Source organism: Pleuronectes platessa, chromosome 24 (genome assembly GCF_947347685.1).
Source record: "Pleuronectes platessa chromosome 24, fPlePla1.1, whole genome shotgun sequence".
NCBI lineage: Eukaryota > Metazoa > Chordata > Actinopteri > Pleuronectiformes > Pleuronectidae > Pleuronectes > Pleuronectes platessa.
Genome location: NC_070649.1, coordinates 11,005,292 through 11,030,014, shown reverse-complemented (window position 1 = coordinate 11,030,014; position 24,723 = coordinate 11,005,292). Strand labels below are relative to the sequence as shown.

The following is a 24,723-nucleotide window of genomic DNA, read 5'->3' as shown; positions in this document are numbered from 1 at the left end:
AAACGTAATAAAATAATAAACAGTCGACAACAACTGCCCCACACAAAGAAGGTGTCTCTAAGGTCGTCTTCGAAAAAAAAACGTTACTCCACCTGGTGAAACTTGATTCTGTAAAGAATCCTGTCTAGTCATTGCCTGAAGGTGTGACGATTCTTTACTGGCTGGGACACAGATGCAAAAGGAAGACTGGGAGACAAAAAATGTAATTCAAAATAAAACTTTACTTTAACAATCCAGAGGTCATACTCTGGCAGTCAGATAATCAACCAAGTCCATTCAGGGAAAAAGCACAAAATCCAAAGTCCGTAATCCAGGCAGTGTCCAAAACCAGGCAAGAAAACACAGAACTTCAGGTTGACAGGCTTGAACTTGGAAAATGGACCCTCATGGTCCTGGGGAGCTTCAGCTGCAAAAATATAGCTCAATCTGTAATTTAAAATAATTTATTAGATGTTTCAATGTCGATGTTAAAAATAGTTCCTAATAAAGTTGTTTCAAATGTTTTAATTCTGTCTGTCTGTCTGTCTGTCTGTCTGTCTGTCTGTCTGTCTGTCTGTCTGTCTGTCTGTCTGTCTCTCTCTCTCTCTCTCTCTCTCTCTCTCTCTCTCTCTCTCTCTCTCTCTCTCTCTCTCTCTCTCTCTCTCTCTCTCTCTCTCTCTCTCTCTCTCTCTCTCTCTCTCTCTCTCTCTCTCTCTCTCTCTCACACACACATTAACAATAGGGGGGGTGATAATAGAGGACCTTATATTCATGAACTGATCCCCACCCCCTCCTCCACTGTCTCTTTTTGTCACTGCTGATACATTTTCTAAGACTTTTCATTGGTGCCGCTTTGAATGGACCATTTGTGTGTGAGTGTATGAGGGAGTGTGTGTGTGTGTGTGAGTGTGTGTGTGTGTGGGACTCCAAGTTTGAAATTGTGACAAGGATGACGTCATCGTGTGTGTTCCCGGACGTGGCGTCTCTACTAACCCCTGACCCTCTTCTACCCTAACCTTCTTCTAACCCTAACCCTAAACCTAACCTTCTTCTAACCCTAACCCTCTTCTACCCTAACCTTCTTCTAACCCTAACCCCAACCCTTCCCCCTCCTGAGGTGAACAGTTTTCTTTCTCCTTCAGCGTCAGATCAACGACCTCCTCCCTCATTCGGATTCATGGCCGCTGCGGTCGGCCGTCGTTCATGAAAGTCTGCATGGTGGAGGTGAGCCGGAGAAAGGAGGCCGTAGCGGCTTGCGGTGGAAACCATCTGTTGGCTCCGCCTCCTGTCGCTCTGTGAAAGGATAAGTGAGAGGAATATAGGTCAGAGAATAGATCCCTCTGCTGCTGATTTGTATTCTTCAGGAAGAAGCAGGGTTTCACTTCACATCTGCCCTCCGCTCCATTTACAACCATTCACTGTTCCGTCGATTAGCACACTCAATTAAACCATCATAATCTCCTGATCCACACCGCAGAACTCCATCCAGCGCCCCCCCCCCCCCCCCCCCCCCCATCCAGAGGAGGCAACAAATGACACTTTAGTGGCTCTTTCAGAGTGGGGCAGACAATAGACTGATGGTGGCGTGAGTCTGTCAACACTTCAGAAGAAGAGTCGATGGTTTAAGAGCAGCTGCAGCTGGCAGTGAGCCGCTGTCGGCCATTGTTCTGCAGATTAGGAGCTAGCTTTTCACTTTCACTGATACAATGTACGAGGGGAGGTTCGGAGGATGAAGCTCTGCATGTCTGAGAAAAACCTTCTGAATACCAACAGTGAGGTGGCACCGATGAGAAGCTGCTGCTTTAATCGACGTGAATCTAATCTGAGGCCGAAGTCGTTTTTAAATCGTTTTATCTCCATACCAGAAATAATCTCTGTCAATATATCGGAAAACACACGTCACATTCACTGGCCATGTGGAGAACGTTTTTAAAAACAGAGCGTAAATAACTGTTTCTTGTATATCGATGGAGCTGATGTTAAAAGTTTTAAAAGTGGTCGACAGTATTTCGAGTCGATGTCTACGACTCTGCGTGGTTACCGTGTTTACGTCCCACAATTTTGGAATAAAATAGTTTTGGGTTCGGGTTAGTTAAGCTGATTCTTTAATATGATGAGGATCTTTAATAACTTAAGAACCAGGCTGAAAACGTCTCAAATCGATGAATTAATGTTTGAATATGTTAAATAAAAGCTCTGATTTGACTGTGAAGAATAAACGTCTTTATTCCGTCTCTGGTTATTCAGTCGAAGTCTGAGATTAAACCAATTAAAGGCGTCATTGAGTTTAGGAAAATATTTATTTCTTTTAATTCTTTTCTGTTTCTTAAATTTAGGTCACATCTGAGACTTTTTATTCTTTTGTGTCTCATTTTTGTTATTATATGTTTTTATTTTTTGCTGCACATGTACACTGGAAATGAATGGCTCTGTGAATAGTGATACGACGGAGCTGAACTCGTTGAAGTTCGTTATGATTCCAGGAGGTTTTTATTCTCCTGAGTCAGTCGTCTGCTGCTGCGTTCCCTTTGACGCGTTTAAAGAATACAACAACCCTCCTCCTTCTTCTTCTTCTTCTTCTTCTTCTTCTTCTTCTACATCTGAACCTTTTACTGTAATAGGGATAGAGTCTGTTGCTGCAGATCAGTTTGTGTTTACACTCAGCAGCTGTGGATTCTACCGGAACAGGATCACTCTGCATATTTGTTCGCTTTACAATAACAATAACTGTATATTTTTCTCAATCCCTCCCCCTTATACATTATTTGTTTTATTCGATTTTTTTTGGCCTAAAGTATTGTCTATTTCATTTTTCTATTTCATTTATGTTTCCTATATTTTCATATTTCTATTTCACAACACACCCACTTGGTGAACCTACTTGGCATAAGAGCGATTTGAATCATGGGAAGGCTCAGAAGTTCAGCTGCAGCAGTTTATGGGGTTTCGCAGTGAAATAACCCAGTGATCGAAGCAGGAGAGAAGACAGAGCATTACATTACATTTCATTGAGCTGACGCTTTTATCTAAAGCGACTCACAATAAGTGCATCAACCATGAGGGAATAAACCAAGAACAACAAGAATCAAGGAAGTCCAATTTCTTCAAAAAAGCCAAACTACAAAGTGCTATAAGTAAGTGACATTTGCATAAAAAAGCATAAAGTGCACTTACTGCTGGGAGCTTAAAATCTAATTAAAAACTGAGCTACAACATTTCATATTTAAACTCAGCATTTACAATCCTCAGTAGTTATTGGAACGTATTTGATGATGGCATTCCTCATCTGTTTCCACGTCCAAGGGTAGAAAAGGTGAGATGACCCAACTCCGCTCTGATTGGCTGAAGGCTTCACTGACATGTCTTACATATTTTATACTAAGAAATTCATATCCACGATCCGTTGTTTATTTCAGCTGTAAATTAAGTAATGCTCCTTATGCTTTATCCTTTAGCTTCTTTAAGACGTTTGGTGTTGGATGTAAACAAACAATACAAAGAAAGAATCATTCCCGTTCAACGACGAGCCAAGACATGACGTTCAATCCTAAAATAGAACGAGGTAAAACATACGCATGGTGTCTTATTCATCTACGTAAACAAGGTTAATTCCTACAGAAATATAGTTTCAAATTCTTGATGTAGCTTCTCATACAAGAGTTCGAAGATTAGAGCTGATTCAGATTTCGAGATCTCTCTTTTTGTGTAGGCGTTCAAAACTGCCACATTGTCAGTGTAATTCAAAGTAATAAAAGATCAATGACTAAAGCAAGAGACATTTCTTTAAAGATTAAACCTTAATGGACTCGTAATGGACCTCCAGCCCCCTACATGAGAATCATAATCCCACACCAGCGAGTCAACTCACAATTAATTCCTCCAAACTAAGACACACACAGCTCTGTCCTTGTCATCACAGTAGAAAGGGATGGACTCTGATATCCCAGAATAACCCTGGGTGAACTCTCATCTACCTCCTAAGAATCTGTGACCTTTTCAAAATGTAACTTTATGTTTATGTGAAGATATTAAATGTGAAGACTTGAATAATACTGGATCGTGTCATAAATGTAAAAAGCAGTTTTGTGTCACCATGGAAACAGAGTCTGCTGCATATACACAACACCAGTTTCTCCTCAGAGCTGTGGTGATGCTCTCTGTTTGTTAGGACTCCTCCATGTTAGCAGATTTTTTGTATTATTATTGAGGATATAAATAGGGTGAAACGTCTTGATTGACAGCTGAAACCAGGTTGATGATGAGATGCTGAGGAATGGGTTGAGGGTCTTAGGGTTAGGCCTCATGGATTCATCTTATGAATTATTTAAAGCCACTTCAGCCAAACTTTCTCGAAGTGGTTCTCCCTCTGGTTCCTTCCCACCTGTTCTCCGTCTCCAGAGCAGAACCCTGTGTATCAGGTGTGACTGTAAACACGTGGCTGCTCTTCTTTAGCTGCAAACATCACATGACTTTCAGCTGTGTTTACCAGGGATGCACCAGAATGAGAGCGGTGATAGGCCTGGTCGCCTGACACTCAAAGCGCAGTCAGCCAATCAGAGGAGGGGCTCAGGAGGCAGGTCTGCAGCTCCAGAGAGGACAGACAGAGGACATGGAAATACACAGTGCAGCAGTTTGTCCACTTCAAACCACGTTATAGATAAAATAACATGAAGGTATATAATCTTAAACACATTTTACAAGCAGTCACAAAATAGAAAAGAAGGGTCAATTATATTTATACAGAAATGTAGAGTTTCCTGATATTTTAGACTTTTAGGTGGTTTTTGAGTTAACATCAGTTAATGGAGCGAGCTGCTGCTGATGTTTGAAGAGCTGCTTGATTTCACAAAGCAAAGAGCTGCTTCATCTTTTCCCCTCAAACTAACTCAGGACAGTAAGTGTCAGTAAACAGAAGAGGAGGAGATGCTTCCCTGAATACCAACTGACATACTAACCCTTCTATAGTCAAGTCAAAGTTCAGTCAGATGTATAAAACAACCACAGCTGACCAAAAGAAAAATATAAAAAGCGTATCAAAACACAAAATAAATAGACAATAAGAAAATGGTAGACAACATGTTAGAAACCTGATCAACACGTCCACTCACTCTCTGGGAAGCTTCCACACATTGTCCTGCTGTCTCCTCACATGGACTCGCTCTGACACGTTACACACATAATCCAAGCAAACCCTCTGGATTATGTTCAGAGTTCAGTTCCACTTTGTTGTGACAAGTGTAAAATCTCATACTAAATGGGTTTGGTCCCCAATAATCTATTCATGAGGCTCCTCTGGGGAAAGATTCCAGCTGCTCTAATGTGAGAATAAAGAGGAGGAAACCTTTGTTCTGTCGCTCAATTTCATGAAAAACATCCACCAGCTCCTCCTTCACCTCCTCCTCCAGCTCCTCCTTCACCTCCTCCTCCTCCTCCACCTCCTCCTTCACTTCCCATCTTCCCCTGCAGCGCCACCTTTCATTCCTCCACAATCATATATTCCTCTCTTTACATAATGATTCGTTGTGGACTCATGTTGTGTTTTTTTACAGTATCATGTGCTTTACTTGAAAAGAAACAGAAAAAGAAAATGATATAAAATAATAATCATAATAATAATAATGATGATAATAATAAGAAATACTTTATTGATCCCAGGGGGAATGTGACTGATGATTATAATGATGATGGTGTATAATTAGTTTATATAATTATCCTTAACTCTTTAACTCGTTAAGTCTTTAGACTCCACATGTGAACACACTTCTTCGCCTCCATGTGATGATGATGATGATGAAGATGAAGATGGTGTATAATTAGTTAACATAATTATCCTTAACTCTTTAAGTCTTTAGACTCCACATGTGAACACACTTCTTCGCCTCCATGTGAACTAAGTGTAAACAAACTGCTGCTCATTAATATTCATCGGGGGGGACCACGTGTCTGTAAGCCCCTCCCTGCTGGTGGATATGACCCAGCTCCATCGGGTCGGGTTCAAACTGCTGCCCGGGATTCAGCTGCTTTCCTCGGCCTCAGCGGGTTGCGTGTTACGGAGAGAGACGCGACAGAGAGACAGAGATTCCAGGGTTCCTGGATAAGTTGGTTCTGGATTACTTCTCAGATCCTGAAGCTGTTACTCGTTTTATCTGGAGGGACTCGAACCCAGACACAAGGCTCACAAAGACATCCACTGAAGCTGCAGCCGCAGCAGCATCTCCCCGCCGGCATGTCCCTGCCCCGGAGCTCGGTCCTCTCGCTTTTCCACCCGCTGTTCCGCCTCCCGCTGCTCCTCCTGCTGCTCCTCTGTGCGGGGGTCCAGGTACCACTCACTCCGCTGGGCCACATGTTCACTCCTGGAGGGATGAAAAGACAAATGTTGAGGTTTCCCTGACGATCTTCGTCCTGGGTTCATATCTGAAATATATATATATATATATCAGTATCTGGAGGGTATTTTGGATGCAAAACACAAAACACACGAGACACGGATTCATGACAATAGTAATATATATATATATATATATATATATATACATGTATATATATATATATATCAGTATCTGGAGGGTATTTTGGATGCAAAACACACAAGACACGGATTCATGACAATAGTAAAACATGTATCTAAATGGATTTGTATTTATATAGCGCTTTTCTAGTCTTGATGACCACTCAAAGCGCTTTACATTACAGTTTCACATTCACCCATTCACACACACATTCATACAGTGCATCTACTTGCAGCACTTTTGTTATTATCTATAAATGTGTTGTTTCTCTGTGCTTTTTTAAAAGTTCCTTTGAAAGGCAAACTTATACATTCTCAAAAACAAGTTACAAACTAAACCATAATGATTAAAATGAAATGAATGTGTCATGTTCTTATTATATTTAGATTATTTAGTTAATTGGTAGAAAGCAGTTTAAATTCCTTCAAACCTGAAGTTCAGTTCAAGTTAACACTTATGAGAGCTTATCTTATCTTATATTATCTTATCTTCATTTAGTTTAGTTTATTCTAATTTATCTTCCATGCTGAGATCACATCATCCTGAGTAGTTGTGTTACTGTGTATTACTGTGTATATCTGTGTATATCTGTGTATATCTATGTGTTATTGTTTGTACTACTCAGATATAAATACTCAGTCCTAATTGAATGGTGTTGATGTTGCGCCCCCTGCTGGTCACTCACCTGTCGCCCCTCTCTGCAGGTCTCTTCAGCTTCTGGACGCTTTGAGCTTCACATTCTGTCGATGCAGAATGTAGGCGGGCGCCTGCAGAGCGGCGCCTGCTGCGATGGAGCCCCGGACATGACGGAGGAGCGTTGCACGGTGGACGGATGTGACACCTCCTTCCGGGTGTGTCTGAAGGAGTTCCAGCTGAAGGTGTCCTCGGGGCCCTGCAGCTTCGGCATCGCCTCCACGCCCGTGCTCGGTGGGAATAGCTTTTCATTGCCCAACACCAAGCGTGACAAGTCCAGGATCGTGTTGCCGTTCAGCTTTGCGTGGCCGGTGAGTCTAAACGTTGTTGGAACTATGAGCTGCTGCTGTGGCTGAGTTTGATACTGTTATTGAAGAGAGACGACATAACAGCTCATAAAAGTAAAACCAAAACATCTGCATCGCCCCCGTGTGGCTGAACGTAGTGAAGCTGTAGTAGTGGATTACTCCTCCATGTTGGTGGAAGGGACCTTAGGTGTTGATCGTCTTATATAATTATATAACTCTGTGTGTGTGTTTATGACATGTTGGGTTATGTTGGGTTGACATTTTAGCATTATCAAGGTCCTCACAAAAGAAGAACGCACACAAACGCACACACATACACACACTGCTCTTTAATTTTGGGTCTTGTTCCTGTGGATAGTGTGAATGTTAGAGAGAGAGAGAGAGAGAGAGAGAGAGAGAGAGAGCGAGAGACTCCAAAATAAGTCGTTAATTATGTGTATTTGTGTTGTACAGAGGTCTTACACGTTGATAGTGGAAGCTTTGGACTTCAACAATGACTCGTCCTCTAATGGTGAGTACCATCTTCATCTTCATCTTCATCCTTCTTTCACTCAGCTGTGTTCAGTGTCCTGCTGAGACAAACATGACCTTGGACCTGACCTCTCTGTGGCCTCAGTGTGAACAGCTCCATGGTCAGTTTAACATCAGATTTTATTTTTATGCCTAAAGAAAAAGTTGAGAGGAATTACAAAAGTCAAATAAGAACAAAATAGAAAATGAAAAAATAAACCATGATGTTTAAAAACCAGGTTTTAAATATTCATATTAAATAAATGTTTGTATTAAGGCCACAAACTCAACCATACTAAAAAGCAAAATGTGTATATATATATGCATATATAATATAATAGGGCAACAGTGTATCCATTGGTATATACGATTAGAATAACATTGAATATAAAATGGTTGAACTTACAACAGAAACAGGAACATAAACACAGTATTTAATGACAATAACAAAGGTTATAAATGTGGATAAAAAACATAGATGTCCAACTTTCTGCCTGAGAATCGGAAACAGGACGTTACTCCTCCTCCAGCCGGGGAGGTGTATTTGTGTCGTCCATTCAGAAAACTGGTAGTGAACTGTGTCCGTGTGTGTGTGCTTTGTGCGTGCGTGCGTTTGTGTGTGTGTGTGTGTGTGTGTGTGTGTGTGTGTGGGTGGGGGGGGGAGTTATGTCTGTTTAGCGTAGTGGGCGCTCAGCGAGGTGTTTGCTTGGTGCTGTATTTGGCATCCCACAGGGAACCATTATTGATCCGGTGTGAAGTCGCCTGACCTCAGCTTGGTGGTTTGTCCAGGCAGTGAGGGTGGAGAGGGGCGGGGGGGGTGAGTGGGGGATCAGACCATTTGAGTTTGAGACCGAACATTGAGACGGACTTGTTTTATTCTCTGTGAAGCCAGAACGACCGCCCCCTGGTGGCTGGCAGCAGTATAGCTCATAGACCTCCTCCATGTTAGCAGATGGGACATGGACCAAACTAAAAAAAGTAAACATTAAATAAATGTTTCTCAAAGATGTTTCTGTTATTGCAGGTCGTTACTATCATACTGATGTTTGTTCAGGTGTTTCTGATCAGTTTGTTTTTATTTGTTATTCGAGGATAAAAAAACAGGCTGAGACGTTTCTGATAATCAGTGAGAAGCTAAAATAATAAAATATTAGATCACGTTCATCGAGGACGAGACTCAAACACAAACAGCTGAACTGGTGTGTTTGATATATTCCACAGTTTGAAAATGCTGAGGTGCTCTGTGGTATTTCACTGGCGGGTTGGAAAGTGTGGTCGGGCTGAGGTGACGCCGTCTGTTCAGCCGACGAACAGCTCGACTGAAAGAGCTGAAAACTCGGCTGCATCTCCAGAAACCAATGGGCCTCGGCCTGGAAGCAAACTGTGACACTTCACATTGCAATGGAGAATTAAAAAAGTGCTGGAAATAACACAGAGCTAACAGGTTTGAAAAATCGTTAACGTAAACAAAGCTGGATCGGCTCCGTCCAGGATATTTGAGCAAATAATCAAATCTGACACTTCACCGATGGAAACTGTCGAAGAGCTGAAAACTGGTTATATTACACATTCAGTAGTGAGCTGTTACAATTTACTTTTACTGTCTGAAGTAGATTGCAGCAGAAACTCGATTTGGCCTCATTTGATCTACGAGTCAACAAAGATGATCAATAAGATCATCAGGATGTCGGAACATTCAGTTTCCAGCTCTCAGTGAGACATTACACTATAAAGGTAGCATTCGAATGAAAGATGCAGTGTGTAGGATTTAGTGATATCTAGTGGAGAAGTTACATATTACAAACAATTCTGCTTCCCAGTGGGCAGAAGAACTGTAGTTGCACCAGGTTGGTTTGTCTGTCTCCTAAAAAACCCACAACTGTAAATAACGACGCGTTTCCACTTCCTCACATTGGAAACAGTGAAGTTAAACTATCTCAGATATGAACACTGCCGTCTTGTGGTTATGACGATATTTTCTGTTCCGTAGTGATCGTGGGTATTGAGGTCCCACCCATACACACTCTCGACCAATCAGGAGTCAGCCTCAGCTGTCAATCATGATGTCTCATCCTGTTTTTAATCATCAAATAACAAATTAAAACCAAACTGATCAGAAACACTTGAATAAACATCAGTGAGATAAGAACGACCTGAAACGTCTACTTTGAGCTTTTAGTTTGGTGCATGTCCCATCTGCTAACATGGAGAACGGTATGACCTGTACTGCAGCCAGACACTAGGGGGCGATAGAGATGCTTTGGCTTCACTTTAAAAGAACCGTCATGTCGTCCATCTTAATTTTCATTGTTTTTCATGAATTTTAAACAAAGTTGTAAACACGACTTCCTGCCTTCAGCTCTTTCACAATAAATGTCCTCCAGTGAGGCCTTGACGTCCTCAGCACACAGCTGCAGGTTGTGAAGATCCTTCACCTCAGAGTTTCTTGTCTGACTCGTCTTACTCTGCAGCGATCGAGAGGGCCGTCCACTCGGGGATGATCAGCCCGAGCCGTCAGTGGCAGGACCTGAACCATAACGGCCCAGTGGCTCAGTTCCGCTTCCAGGTCCGCCTCAGCTGCGACGAGCACTACTTCGGCTTCGGCTGCAACAAGTTCTGCCGGCCACGAGACGACTTCTTCGGACACTTTGAGTGTGACCACAACGGCAACAAGACGTGCCTGGAGGGCTGGTCCGGTCCAGACTGTAACACAGGTGAGTTCTCAGCTTCATTCTTCAAGTGACACTCGAGTGACCACAGATTCAGAAACAAGATTAATTCCCTTTTCTTTCTCTTCGCTGGTCTGTCGCTCTGCAGCGATGTGTCGACTCGGCTGCAGCACAGACCACGGCTCGTGTAAAGCTCCTGGAGAGTGCAGGTGAGATCTAACAACTGCTTTTATTTAATCCTATTTATAACTTCATTATTTTCTTTCTATTTAGTTTTTAGTTTTCAGTATATACTGTATATTTAACATTTTCAAATTATGTATTTAATTAAATTCCTTTTTTCTGGTGATGCACTATATCAATGACTTAACGAGTTTGGGATTAGATTTCTGTTTCACACTAAATAAAGTTCAGACTTCATTGTTTAAAACTTTTAAATACATTTTCTGTGGAAGCAACAAAAATAACTGATTTATTTGTTTTAATTGATTTGATGTAAACAGTCACGTGACTTCTGTGGTTCTTTTCTAAAACCATAATTTTATCAATGATCAATTTAGAACAAGGAAAATGACGACAGATGACATTTTTCAATGATGTTTATTGCCTCCATCCCTCGTGCGTGTGTGAATGTGTGTGTGTGTGTGTGTGTGTCAGGTGTATGTATGGATGGCAGGGTGATTACTGTGATCAGTGTAGCTCTCACCCCGGCTGTGTTCACGGCAGCTGTGTGGAGCCGTGGCAATGTCTGTGTGACACCAACTATGGAGGACAGCTGTGTGACAAAGGTACACACACACACACACACACACACAAACGACATCTCACTACCCTTATTAATTCAGATAATAAGTAACTGCCATTTACCTGGTAAAGCTGCTGCCCCAACGAGACAAGCCCACAACCCGCAGCGGATGCTAGTTTGTATCACCACAATTCTTTCTCTGAATGAACACTCTTTATTTAATCTTGAATGCCAGCACAGAACATTGCTGATAATTGTTTTAAGATTTCACTTTATATATTAGCTTTTATGCATAACTTGTGGGAGGACTTTTGGAATCGCTCTGCTTCCTGGAGCGATTCCAACCACAGCGATTCCAACCTGTGGTCATTTTGTGCATGTCCCCCCGCTCTCTCTTTCTGTGAAGGGCGAGCCTATAAAGTATACTCAAAAATAAAACAAAGTAAGCGTCATATCAGAGACTTTATCTTAATAAACAAACTGACATATGAAAATGAGGAAGACAAATAAACAGAGTTAATAAATAGTTGTTAACGTCTCCGTGTCGTCTTCGTCCAGATCTGAACATGTGTGGGACATGGCAGCCATGTTTGAATGAAGGAACCTGCAGTAACACGGGACCGGATAAATACCACTGCTCCTGTCCCGACGGATTCTCCGGGGTCAACTGTCAAAGCGGTGAGCTGCTGGGTCGCCGGCACTGTGCCCTCCAGCAAGGCACTGTACTCTTCAGCAAGGCACTGCCCTGGGATTTCATCCCTGTAGTCATGTTTTGAAATAAAATTAAAATGAGTTACAGTAGAATTTAGAAATCATAATAAACCTTTGAATTTAATATGAGAAGGAGAGAAAAGTGTTGAATGGTAAGGGGGATCGTGAAGATACAAAATCTATCTACCTATATGTCTGTCTGTCTCTACCTGTCTGTATGGACAGAGAGGACACAGCCTGTCCTCTACAGTAACAACGTCTTTTACAAGGAAAGACAAACAAATAGAAGGAAAACATGGAGTGAAAAGGGTCAAAGATCTTAATGATGTCTTTATGTGTGTTTGTGTGTCTGTGTCCACAGCCGACAACGCCTGTCTGTCCAACCCCTGTGTGAATGCGGGCCGCTGTGTGGAAACTAGTCAGGGGTTCGAGTGTCGCTGTTCCCCAGGCTGGACCGGACCCTCCTGCTCCATCAGTACGACCTTCCACAACCTCTCGATGTCTTTGTGCTGCTTCTTTGTTGAACGTCCTGTGATCTTTCTCCTTTTTTCTCTGTCCATCTCAGATGTGGACGAATGTCTGGTGAACCCCTGCGGTCATGGAGGAACGTGTCAGGACCTGGTCAATGGTTTGAAGTGCATCTGTCCTCCTCAGTGGGTGGGAAAGACCTGCCTCATAGGTCAGTGCTCCACAGTCCACACATTTTATTTTGAAAGGTTTGAGTTGTTGAGCAAACAAAATGACTGATCAGCTGACAGTCAGTGTGGTGGGTCAGATCGGTGCTCCGTCCTTCGCCTCCTGCCAGTCGAGACCGTTGGTTCCTAATCTCAAAGATGGTCCCCGGAGGAAAGGCCGTGGTTTGGAGGCTCTGCTTCCTGGAGCGACTTGTTAATCCACTGCTGACCAGGAACTACCAACCACATTCTCCTCTGTCTGTAAAGGTTGTTTGTGAGTTCGTCCTGCCAGATCTTGTTTGGGAGTTTTCTGTTGCTTTCAGCTTTGACTGTCACCGAGGACATGAACCCATAAACACTGTTTACGTTTCATTATTCCAGAGAATACCACAAACATTAGTTTCACCTGCAGTGACCTCTGACCTCTGACCCTTGGCACTTTGGTTGTTCATTGACTGATTAATGGTGAAAGCTACCTACTAATTGGGCGGGACCTCGATGCCACAACGAAGTCACTATCGTGAGAGCAGAGCTTTTAAAATTTCATAGATCCAGTGTCGTGAATTCAGCAGATAAAGATGTTGTATTTTGGGAAGCGTCTATGTAACTTACGCCTTAAATCTGAGGAGGTTATTTTTGGATTTGCTGCTGATTTTTTCGCCCTCATGTTCGTTTAATAATGTAGAACTCCTGACAAACTGCTGCACTTTCAACGTGAACAGTGAGTGGTCTTCTCTCAGTGATGAAGCTTTACTGGGAACGAGTATAAATCTGGATGACAAACCGTGTTCTGTGAACCCTGCTGCGATTTCTTTAACCTTCTCATTCTTTGTTCTTTTGCATCAGATGCCAACGAGTGCAACGACGACCCCTGTGTCAACGCCAACTCCTGTCGGAATCTGATTGGCGGATACTTCTGCGAGTGTGTCCTCGGTTGGACGGGTCAGAACTGCGATATGAGTGAGTTGGATGAGGAGGAGATGCCAAAACCCTTTTCTTTAATTGTAAATGATACGTTTACAAAAGTTCACTGGACAGATGAAAGTTCACTGGATTGAGCAGCGGCTGGTTAAGACAGGGCGCTAGCAACTATAATATAAGTTGTTAGGGTTAGCTATCAGTTAGCTATACAATTTAATTAATACATTTTTGCCTAAATACATTTAATTCCTGGTGTGGGCGTCGGTCAAATGAGAGTGATGAGAGTGCATGTGGGTCCTCATAGTTTTGCTAACAACGGGACCTGAGGCTGCTCTTTAATTGGTTGTTACAGACTTTAGCTCTCTGAGCCCCAGACACTCCCAATTTTATTTACAGCCAATAGGTATTGAATCTAATGTGATCATCTCGGGAATGTGCAACGTCACTGAGTGACCTGCTCTGCGACAGCGGTAGAGATACAGAGACAACATCAAACTTCATTTGTGTGAAGGTTCGAACCCGGAGTCCTGCAGATGTTCTTTAACCACGCCCTGCAAAGGTTCACACTTCACTCCCTGATGAGATTATCATTTGTTTTATTTTATTAATATTTATAATATTAATATTATATATTATTTATATATAATATGTATATTCATATTAATAATTTACTGTTTTTTACAGAAAACATCATTGGTGTTCAAGGGAATGAGCGGCAGGAATGTAAACGGTGGTGGTTTTAATATCCTTCCTGTAAACAGCAGCAACAGCCCCGCCCCTCAGGACGAGGTTTATCAATGTCTGTGAATCCTGTGGGAGCGGACTGGTTTAGTGAGAAGTAGTTCAGGGGTCTATGCCATGTTTCAGTGAGGCAGAGGAAATCCAGCTTGCTGTCCGTTAAGAATTCATTTAGAATCAGGCTTTTACTGTTAAGTGAGCGAGGGTTGAGCAAAGCCAGTTTCAGGTGATGTTGCTTTGTGATAGGCTGTGAGGACGGAGGGAGGGGACGGAGATTGGACAGATTTACGTGTTGTTTGTTGTGGGGACGTTATGAGGACGTGTGGGTGTGACAGGACCATAGGGACGGGACGGGATTAGTGGACGAGAAGTTATATGAAGACATACGGCCAGAGCCTCTGTGGGATGGCCTCGGCGAAAAATTATAATTTCCTTGAGGATGGCCATGCACCCGGACGTAGTTGGTTATTAAAGTTGTGTAATAATAGGATCTAATGTTAATTATAAAACACTCACTTTTATCTCAGCTTCTACAGGATCTGCTGTTGATAATAATAATAAACTTTATTTGTATAGAAGCTTTTATACAAGAAATGCAGCTTTTCAAATAATATAGATTAAAAATAAAAACATGTTCAAATTACATTTAAAAGAAAAGGGAATGAAGAGAAAATTCATTAAGTGAAAGTGTAAGATCTACTTAAGGTCTGAAGTAAAGAGAAATGTATTAGAGTCGTTTACTGAACAAGCTTCTCTGATACACAACTTGTAGCATCTCAGATATTCTCTGGTTTGTTGGAACCTCTGATTTGCTGCAGATGTTCTCAGTGTTCTAGAGGGAACATGGTTCTCTAGAGCAGTGAATTTTCAACCTTTTTTGAGCCGCGGCACATTTTTTACATTTACAAAATCCTGGGGCACACCACCAACCAAAATGACACTCTATGGACTAACACAGTACATATAATACATATAGTTAGTAATATAATTTCTAAATGTATTAAAAAGCACTATTTTAAATTATTTCAGCCCTTTATTACTCTTACCGTTTAATGAGCACAAATTGAATCAGATTTATGCAACAATCTTTGATTTAACTAAACTTTATTTAACGGAGACATATTATACCCATTTTATCACATTTGATATGGTTCCTTGGGGTCTTATTGATATGTCTGTAATATATTTTGGTCAAAATACCACAAGGATCATTTAAAACAGGACCTTTTAACCCTGTCTAAAACAGATTGACCTGTTTTGAGTGCCAATAGTTACTCCCGCCGTTTACCCGCGCTTCATTGAATTTCTTCACTTTGACATTCAGAGCACTGGGCAGAAATCACATCGCGTCAACACCCACCGTGGGCCTTCGCGATGCTTTGTTTTAATTAAACAGTCGGATTCCCCTGGTCCGCACCAGTTCTAAGTCAGCTGCTAGGCGCCAGCCGAGGCGCACCGCCGGAGGGGGCCCCCCGCGCGAACGGAGGGTTCCCCCAGCGGGCGACGTAGCTGAGGTGATCCGCAAGAAGGGCCCGACACGCGTCCAGAGTCGCTGCCGCCGACCGCCGTACCCGGTCCCCTCCAACGGCCCGCCTTCCGCACCGGCGACGGACACCGCCCCACGGTCCAAGAGAAAGAAAGCACCCCGCACCACTGACGCCGTGAGGCACAGCGGAATAGGACCTCCCCCCAAAAAAAAACGTTGAGGCGTGCCGCACGCCGAGTCTCCGGCGTCGTGGAGAGGAGGGCGACTGCACCCCCAGCCGCGGCACCTGCCCAGCGGTTTAACCACAAATACCAATGATATCGGTGAAAGTCAAGTTTATTACCGATATGCAGATGTCGGTAAACGAGGCAAATATCTGCCGCTACCGATGTTCGGCCGATACTTCGGTGCAACACTAGATATTAGATAATTTCCCACGGCACACCTGACGATCTCTCACGGCACACCTGACGATCTCTCACGGCACACTGGTTGAAAATCACTGCTCTAGAGAGGCAGCTGTCTAACTGGGTCCGTTCAGAACCTTCTTTGTAAGGAGGAGAACCTTAAAGTCAAACCTGTATGGAACAACCAGAGCAGCTGGAACTAACGTGTTCTCTGGTCCTGGTTCTTCATCATCATCAGTAACATCTTCATCATGTATCATCAGTATCATCTTCATCATGTATCATCAGTAACATCTTCATCATGTGTCATCAGTATCATCTTCATATTGTATCATCAGTAACATATTCATCATGTATCATCAGTAACATATTCATCATGTATCATCAGTAACATCTTCATCATGTATCATCAGTAACATCTTCATCATGTAGCATCAGTAATTATAATTATTATTATCGATGTTAGAAGATTTTTTATTCATTGACAAAATGTGAATTAAAGAACAAACTACTTTAATGTGGATATTTGCTGCTCGTTGGTGCCATGAATCTATTCTTAGATCATTTATTTTCTGTGATGTTTTTAACTTTTGAAATCTTCCTTTATCTCCTCCTCTTCCTCAGTGATTGACAGCTGCACTGTGGCAGTGGCATCCAACAGCACACCGAGTGGGGTGCGCTTGATTTTGTCCAACGTGTGCGGCCCACACGGGCGGTGTCGGAGCCACGTGGGCGGACAGTTAAGCTGCGAGTGTGAGGGCGGCTTCACGGGCACGTACTGTCACGAGAGTGAGTCCATGAAGAAAACACTTTACTTTCCCCCAATGGTCTAAAAACTACAAATGCTAAATTCTCTCTACGTCCGTCTCAGACATTAATGACTGTGAGAGCGCCCCCTGTCTGAACGGAGGCACCTGCATGGATCAGATCAGTCGGTATCAGTGCGTCTGTGCTGACGGCTGGGAGGGCGCCACCTGCCGGCACGGTGAGTCACTCTTCTTCATGGGTTAGGGTTAGGTTTAGAGTGGCAGCGGTAGAGACGGACATGAGTCGCTGACATGTTTTGTGTGTTTGGTGCAGACGTGGACGACTGCAGCTCAGATCCGTGTCTCAACTCCGGCGTCTGTCGGGACCTCGTCCATGACTTCTACTGCCACTGTCCCAGCGGCTGGAAGGGGAAGACCTGTCACTCAAGTAAGTCCCGCCCATACACCTATATCCAGTCACTCCAGAAATTTCACATTTTCTGATGATTCATTTCTAACTGATGATTTTTAACTCCTCCTCCTTTTTAAACAACAAAATTTACATCAGTTTATTTCAGTGAAAGAACAGGGTTAGGGTTAGAGGCTAACATTGTAATAATAATAATAATAATAATAATAATGAATAATACTGAGTATTTAATTTAAAGTCTTGCTTTGGTTCCTCTGATTTATTATATTTAAGATCCTGAGTTGATTAATAGTGAATCATCATGTGTTTTAGCTGCTGCAGCTGGTTTAACTCTTTATATACAGTTAATAAACACTTAAATATAGTTATGTTAAGGTTATATGTAGTTTTTATCCATTTTTATTTAAAGCTTATAAACAGGTTTATACATGTTTAATATAGTTTTATATATCGGTCATTTATGGGTTTATAAAGGTCTTTAAAATGTATTTAATGTTTACAATTTATAGAGAGGTGATATACAGTTTATATACAGTGTATATACATTATGTTTACAGGCTTTATTAATTGTTTCTATACATTATATTTATATGTTGTACGTACAGTTTATATACATTATATATACAGGTTGTTCATACAGTTTATATACATTATGTAGACAGGTTGTACATACAGAACTCTCTTGACTTCCAGGAGAAGGTCAGTGTGACGAGTCGACCTGTAACAACGGAGGAACTTGTTACGATGAAGGCGACGCCTTCCGGTGTGTTTGTGCTGTCGGCTGGGACGGAGACACGTGTAACATCGGTATGAAAGACGTTCTTTTTTTTCACGTGTTTTTATGTTAGCTTGGTGACTGACGCCGTGTTTGTCTCCAGCAAAGAATGGCAGCTGCCTGTCACGTCCCTGTGAGAACGGAGGCACCTGCGTGGTGGACGGAGACGTCTTAAACTGCGTCTGTAAGGAAGGCTGGGAGGGCGCCACCTGCAGCCACAGTGAGTCACTGCACAACACCAACCCACCACACTTTTTATTAAACACCTTAGAGCTCCTTTAGGGGATTGTCTAGATTTTTAATGTGGAGCTGCAGGAATGAGTGAAAAACATGCTTTCAGATTCCCTTGTCTTGTGTGAAGCTTTGGAAGATTAGAAACTCCTCTTGTCACAGTTTTTACAGCCTTATAATAAATATGATGTAAGAGAACTGAAGAAGTAAAACAGGTCTCGTTGTTTTGACATGTTTATCGTCACAGATCATTACAGTGTTTCTCCTGAGATGGAGTAATTAAATGAATGTAAAGAGTTAGAGTTGATATTTGAATGATTCCTCCGCTCCCCCTTTCTCCTTATGATTTCCACTCTCACGTCTCATGTGCTCTCTCCTATCTGATCCAGCTTCACTGTGTGTTTCACTGTGTGTGATTGTGGGCGGGGCTGGTCCAGAGCATGTGTGTGTGTTTGTGTGCGAGTGTAAACTCTGCACAACATGCACATTCCTATGTAAACAAACACGCATGTAACACAATGCACAATTATGTGCATTTAGCAGCAGCGCACCGCACTGACATTGATCTTATCACACATGTCGATGTTTTCCAGCTTCTCTCTGGCACTTTCCAGTTTGTTAAAGTTACTTGAGGCTCCACGTAAATATTCCTGATTCATCCTCTGGTGACCATGACATGTGATGTTTGTTCAGTGGATGTACAGGTGGAACTCAACGGAACACAAGTGGAGCTAAGAGACTAAATCAGTCTAACATCTGTCTTTACTTTCCAGATGCCAATGACTGCGGTGCTCATCCCTGGTGAGTTCCATTAGACACAGACGTCCAGAAACACTTCGTCTGTTGTACTGAACAGAGTCAGTGTTTTAACAGAGCGGAGCTCAGGTCATGTGACACGTGTTTGAATTCACTCTGATGAAAGAGGAACTTTATTTTAATACATCTTTAATTAAGTCAGTTTTTACTTGTTACGATTCAGAAGATTCACGTCTCAGATATTGGACAATACGTTTTTAATCTGGAATTGAATCTTCTTTCGTCTCAAACCCCTCTTCCTCTATTTTCTCCTCCTCCTCTTCTCTCTCTTCTTCTTCCTCTAGCTCTATTTCCTCCTTTTCCTCCCCTATTTCCTCCTCTTGCTCAGACACAAACTGTTTGTATCTTTGAAAAAAATCTGTGGGTTTTTCTGTCTGTATTTAAAATGACGATTTGATGTGAGTATTCAGACTCAGATGTTTAGTTTCCATTTGTGTATGTTGTGTGATCAAAGTTTGTAGACCCAGTGTTTGTCTGTGTCGTTCTGTAGTTACAACAGTGGGACGTGTGTGGACGGAGACAACTGGTATCGATGTGAATGTGCTGCAGGGTTCACCGGCCCAGACTGCAGGATCAGTGAGTCTCAATCCCTCAACTCATCTGTTGCATTTCTTCTTTCACCGTCTGTTTCATCAGTTTGTTCTTTCTCTCATTCTTCATTTCTCTCCCTTTCTGCCTCAGTGCCTTTGAGCCATGCTTAAACCTGTCTCTTGACGTATGTCAGGGTGCATTGGACTCAGGCTTGCACATAGAGGGCAACACAAATCTTGTGTCACCAAGTTCCTGTTTCATCGGTGTCCAGGCAGGATGTGGTTAGCTTAGCTTAGCACAAACACTGGAAGCAAAGGGAAACTACTAGCCTATCCTCATTAATAAAAAACCTTGGATTCTAGAAAAGAGTGACGGACATTTTAAAATCTAAATTGATGAATTATTTTGGCGAGGTTCTCCAACTTCCTGAACATTCATTACACTGAAAACAACAACAAGTCAGAACTCGTCTCTTTCAGACGTCAACGAGTGCCAGTCGTCACCCTGCGGCCTCGGTGCCGCCTGCGTGGATGCAATCAACGGTTACCGCTGCATGTGTCCACCAGGGAGCAGCGGTGCCCACTGCCAGGAAGGTAGAAGCCTCCGCTCTGCACGAACACAGGTCGCCCGAGAACAGCAACGTAACAAAACTCATTTAGCTTCTGCAGCGATTTGTCGCTGTTAAAGTCAAACCCACCAACGAGTAACAGCCCTTTAAAATCAATCTGCAACAAATCAATCTTATTAATATATAAACACATCTGATATTATATCTTATATAGAATCAATAATAAAATAAACCCGATCAGACAAAATCTTGAGCCACAGTTCTCACCTCAGGAATGATGATTTGTTTTTCAGTGATGGGGGGGTCTTGTGTGGTCGGTGGGCTGGTGGCTCTGGATGGAAGCACATGGGATGAAGACTGCAACACCTGCCGCTGCCACAAGGGGAGAATCACCTGCTCTGAGGTAGAACTGAGATCTAACGTCTTTAAGTCTGGGTTTCAAAGCTCACACACCAGTTCATTGAAATTCAGTTATCCTTCAAAATGTTTACCCTCATCAATGCTGCTAAAAACTTTATCCTGATGATGTTCTTCTCTACACTTGACATCTATTGCACTTCTGTCAGCCCTGGGAGACAGATCCTCACATGTGGCTCTGAGGTTTCTACCTTCTTTACCTGTTAAAAGGGTTTTAAAGCTCACACAACAAGTCCCATGGGTTTTATTCTTTGATTCCATTGGTTTTGTAAATCGTCAGTGGGAGATAAAATGGATCAATGAAGATGTTTTTGTTTCCTCCCACTTCTTGAAAAAATAAAAATAAAACATTTGCTCCATCCGATCTTGAGAAGCTTCAAGAACAAGGAGAATTTCCTCTTGTGATGAAGGAATTGCCAAATCATCCGGGTTGCTGCCAAGTCTGTTTCAGGACGTCAATGGTCGAGTTTGATTCGATACCAGAGACCGAGTATTAAAAGAAGAAAAAAAAATTGTTTAAACACATCAAACAAGTGCAGAGAGAAAGTCTGTTACACTCTCTACTTTCATTATAATGTGAAATTCAAAGCTGGTTATGGCAACTCTTTCAAAGATTGGCCTGGTTTACATGAATACTTTACACAGTCGTGCTAACTTTATCTTTGTCCTAATTCTATATTCACCACATTCAAAAGTCACTCTTTATTGATTTTTGAATAATTATATAGATAGTTGGAGTTTTACAGCATCTTTCTAACCAGTGCCGACTTTTGTCTCACGCAGCTTTGGTGCGGACCGAAACTTTGTAGCTTCCAGGGTCCGACTCACGGCTCAGAGTGTCCGGCCGGTCAGACCTGCATCGCCGTCCCGGACGAGCGCTGCTTTGTCCAGCCCTGCCGCAGCCAGGGGGAGTGCTGGAGCCCCACCCTCAGGGCCCCGCCCACAGCCAAGTGTCGCCCAGAGAGCAGCTGCACTAACGTCACCTTCTCCTTCAACAAGGACGTCATGGCAAAGGTCAGTCAGTTCACAAGGCCATCACGCTGCACTGGGCAGCAAACGTTTGATACCTTCATGTGATAGTTGCTCATGTTATTCCGCTGGTGGCGCGTCCACAGGGTGTGGCGGTGGAGCGGGTTTGCCGAGAGCTCAGGACCCTCTATGTTGTACAGAACCTATCGTCGGACTCTTCAATCTCTATGACCTGCGAGACCTCGCTCAGCACCAGCAACGAGATCCATGTTGTCATCGTGAGTCCAGACCCTGTCCGAAACGGATCCAAATGATCATAATCCCAGTTTGATTTCCACTTACACCCCAGAATCTGTTTTGAATAGATTCATAACGATAGATAAAATGCTACAGCACGAAGCTTCCAGGTCATAAATGTGAGTTTGCTGGTTGGTTCAAAGAGAGAGAAACTACATTAAGACCAAGACAATAAATCTCGTAGTAAGTCACATAAGACCTAAATCCCAACACTGGTTTCCTGTTCATTCTCGTATATCGATTCTAAAATCCATTAATTGATTTATAAAGCCCACACGGCCCGACTGACTGGTTTATGAACCAGGCCCCTCAGATCCACTGGTTTTCTCTTTTAGAAGTTCCTTTTTCCTTTTCCTTCACAATTTTAAGGATTTACACTTTATAATGATATATTTATATTTATGTTTTTTTTATTTTTATATACTGTTAATTTTTGGTGGTATTTTATAATTTCATTCTTATTTATTCTGTCTTGTTTTATTTACATTTTATTGTTTCATCATCATTTACTTTGCTAGAGTGCATTGGTTTTGAACTTATTAATAAATGTTTTTAACAAAACAATTATCTTGCTGCAACAACGAGTAACTGAAATAAGAGTATAGCAAACAGCCAGAAAAATAAAACAAATGGTTTATCTGAAGAAACCAAAGTTTTGAGAAGAGTTAATGAAACTTCCATGATGTTGTTTTTCTGCCAAATGTTTCAGTCGCCAGACAACCAGGGCGGAGGTATGACATTCGTCAGGGAGATCACCGACAGGATCATGGATCTGGTCAGCAAGAGGAAGGCCAACAGCAGCATCATCGGCGCCATCGCAGAGGTCCGCGTGCAGCGACGACAGAGCCGCCCCAATGGTGAGCGACAAAACAAGTTAAATGAAATGTCTCTCATGATAAGAGTGAAATTCATTCTTAAATTTGGAAATTCAAACAGAAATAGTCTTTAAGTCAACGTCCACTCACTCGAGTTGTTACCTGACGTCCACTCCTCTCTCCACCTCCAGACCTGCTGGTGCCCTTGCTGGTCTCAGTGGCGATCGCCATCTGGGTGTTGTCGGTTGCTTCGATGTTGCAATGGAGCTTGAAAAGGCGGAGGAAGCAGAGCGTCCACTTTGAGGTCAGTACCCAGGCCTCGTCAACTCCGGCAGCCGCAGCGGAGGAAAACAACGCCCTCAACAACAGCGTCAGCGCCGCCCACGACCAGCTCAACCACATCAAAAACCTCATTGAGATAAACCCACCAAACCACCATCACCACCTCCACAAGGACCAGAACTCCATTAACGCCAAGTTCAGGAAGTCAGACACCGGGAGCCAATCAGGCAATGACGAGGTGGACAATAGGCTGCAGAAGGGACGGTTCCCCCGGGCGCCACCAGCGTACTTGCTGGTAGACTGGGAGGAAAGCCCCCCCAATCTTCCTACAGGCTCAAAACTCTGGACGTACAAAAAGGACAACTTGCAGCTGCAGTCGCAGAGCGTCAGCAGGGTGGAGCTTATCGTTTAACTAACCAATCAGACACTTGAATAAGTTACAGGAAACAGGGTTTCCTTTGAACCCTTAATGTGCAAAATCTCTTTCATTCACATGTCGCTGCCGATAGGCCAATTTATTCATGGGGAATGTTTTTGTATAGATGTGTAAATAATTTTGTATTAATCATTATGTATAATTGATTTATTAACTTAATCCTCAGGAGCCTTCAGTTATTTCCTTTAATTTATCAGTTCCGAGTTGGCAGCTTTGTAAACTGTTTATTTTCATAAAAACCAAAAGTTTTCTTGAAAGAAAAGTTAATTTTTAGCCGTTCAGGTTTGGGGAAATTTGTGCCTCAGTTTGAAGGTTTTACACAATTGTCTGTTTGAAGTGTGTAGTTGGTAAGTTTCTAGGGTTGTGTGTTGTATTGTACATGCGTCACTGGAGGCAGGGATACACATGCATGGTCTCTGTATACAAAGACTTTGCTTTTGCTACTGAAAGAATAAAGTTCTCGTAATAATGTCTATTGTTTGACGAGTGTAAAATAAAAGAACAGGCTTTGAATCCTGTTTCCATGCGTCTGTAATAACGGAATCAAACCTGCATGACTGAAGTGCTGCAGAGTTGCAGCTGTAAACAGAGTCTGATTCTTCAAACATAACTTTTAGCCTATATGTCTCCTGTGTTCCACGTGCGAACGCGGCTCCAGAGGACGACGCACTGAACGGTCATCTCTGAGTTACTCGTTACAGCTCAATGTTATCTCAATGTTCACAGGATCAGAACAAAGCTTCAGTTTCTATGCTCACAGCTGTGGAACAAACGAGGACCTGAGGTCTGCTGAAACTTTCATTCAAGTCAGGGCTGAAACCGAATCGCACCTTTCTCATAAGTTAAATTTATAGCCTTTTTCATTCTTTTTTGTCAATAACGTTTTTTTTTAATTTATTCATGCATATAAAAACATACAATCAAACTCAAAAAACAACATTTAGAACAGCATCAACAGACAGTATACCCATCATACAACCATATATACAAAGGCCTCCTGCAAATCGATATTTTCTTTTTTTTCTTGAAACAACCAGAATGAACATCCAGCACCATGTCT

At 42.5% G+C, this 24,723-nt stretch overlaps 1 protein-coding gene across 1 annotated transcript; it reads left to right on the top strand.

The window, feature by feature from the left end:
* Positions 1-6,205: 6,205 nt before the first annotated feature.
* Positions 6,206-23,639, top strand: LOC128430785 (protein jagged-1). Its single transcript, XM_053416832.1, has 21 exons — positions 6,206-6,298; positions 7,193-7,492; positions 7,943-8,000; positions 10,471-10,713; positions 10,817-10,877; positions 11,395-11,456; positions 11,972-12,091; positions 12,486-12,599; positions 12,690-12,803; positions 13,645-13,758; positions 16,975-17,139; positions 17,222-17,335; positions 17,431-17,544; positions 18,220-18,333; positions 18,405-18,521; positions 20,359-20,472; positions 20,741-20,850; positions 21,648-21,878; positions 21,980-22,111; positions 22,840-22,987; positions 23,137-23,639. The coding sequence occupies exons 1-21, from the start codon at positions 6,206-6,208 to the stop codon at positions 23,637-23,639; spliced, it is 3,141 nt and encodes a 1,046-aa protein (XP_053272807.1).
* The last annotated feature ends 1,084 nt before the right edge of the window (positions 23,640-24,723 follow it).

Excerpts from the sequence above, each read along its gene's own strand:
- LOC128430785 (XM_053416832.1), top strand. The coding sequence starts at position 6,206 with ATGTCCCTGCCCCGGAGCTCGGTCCTCTCGCTTTTCCACCCGCTGTTC. Across the intron at positions 10,878-11,394 it reads AAAGCTCCTGGAGAGTGCAG|CTGTGTGGAGCCGTGGCAAT; the intron begins GTGAGATCTAAC and ends TGTTCACGGCAG. Across the intron at positions 12,804-13,644 it reads GGGAAAGACCTGCCTCATAG|ATGCCAACGAGTGCAACGAC; the intron begins GTCAGTGCTCCA and ends CTTTTGCATCAG.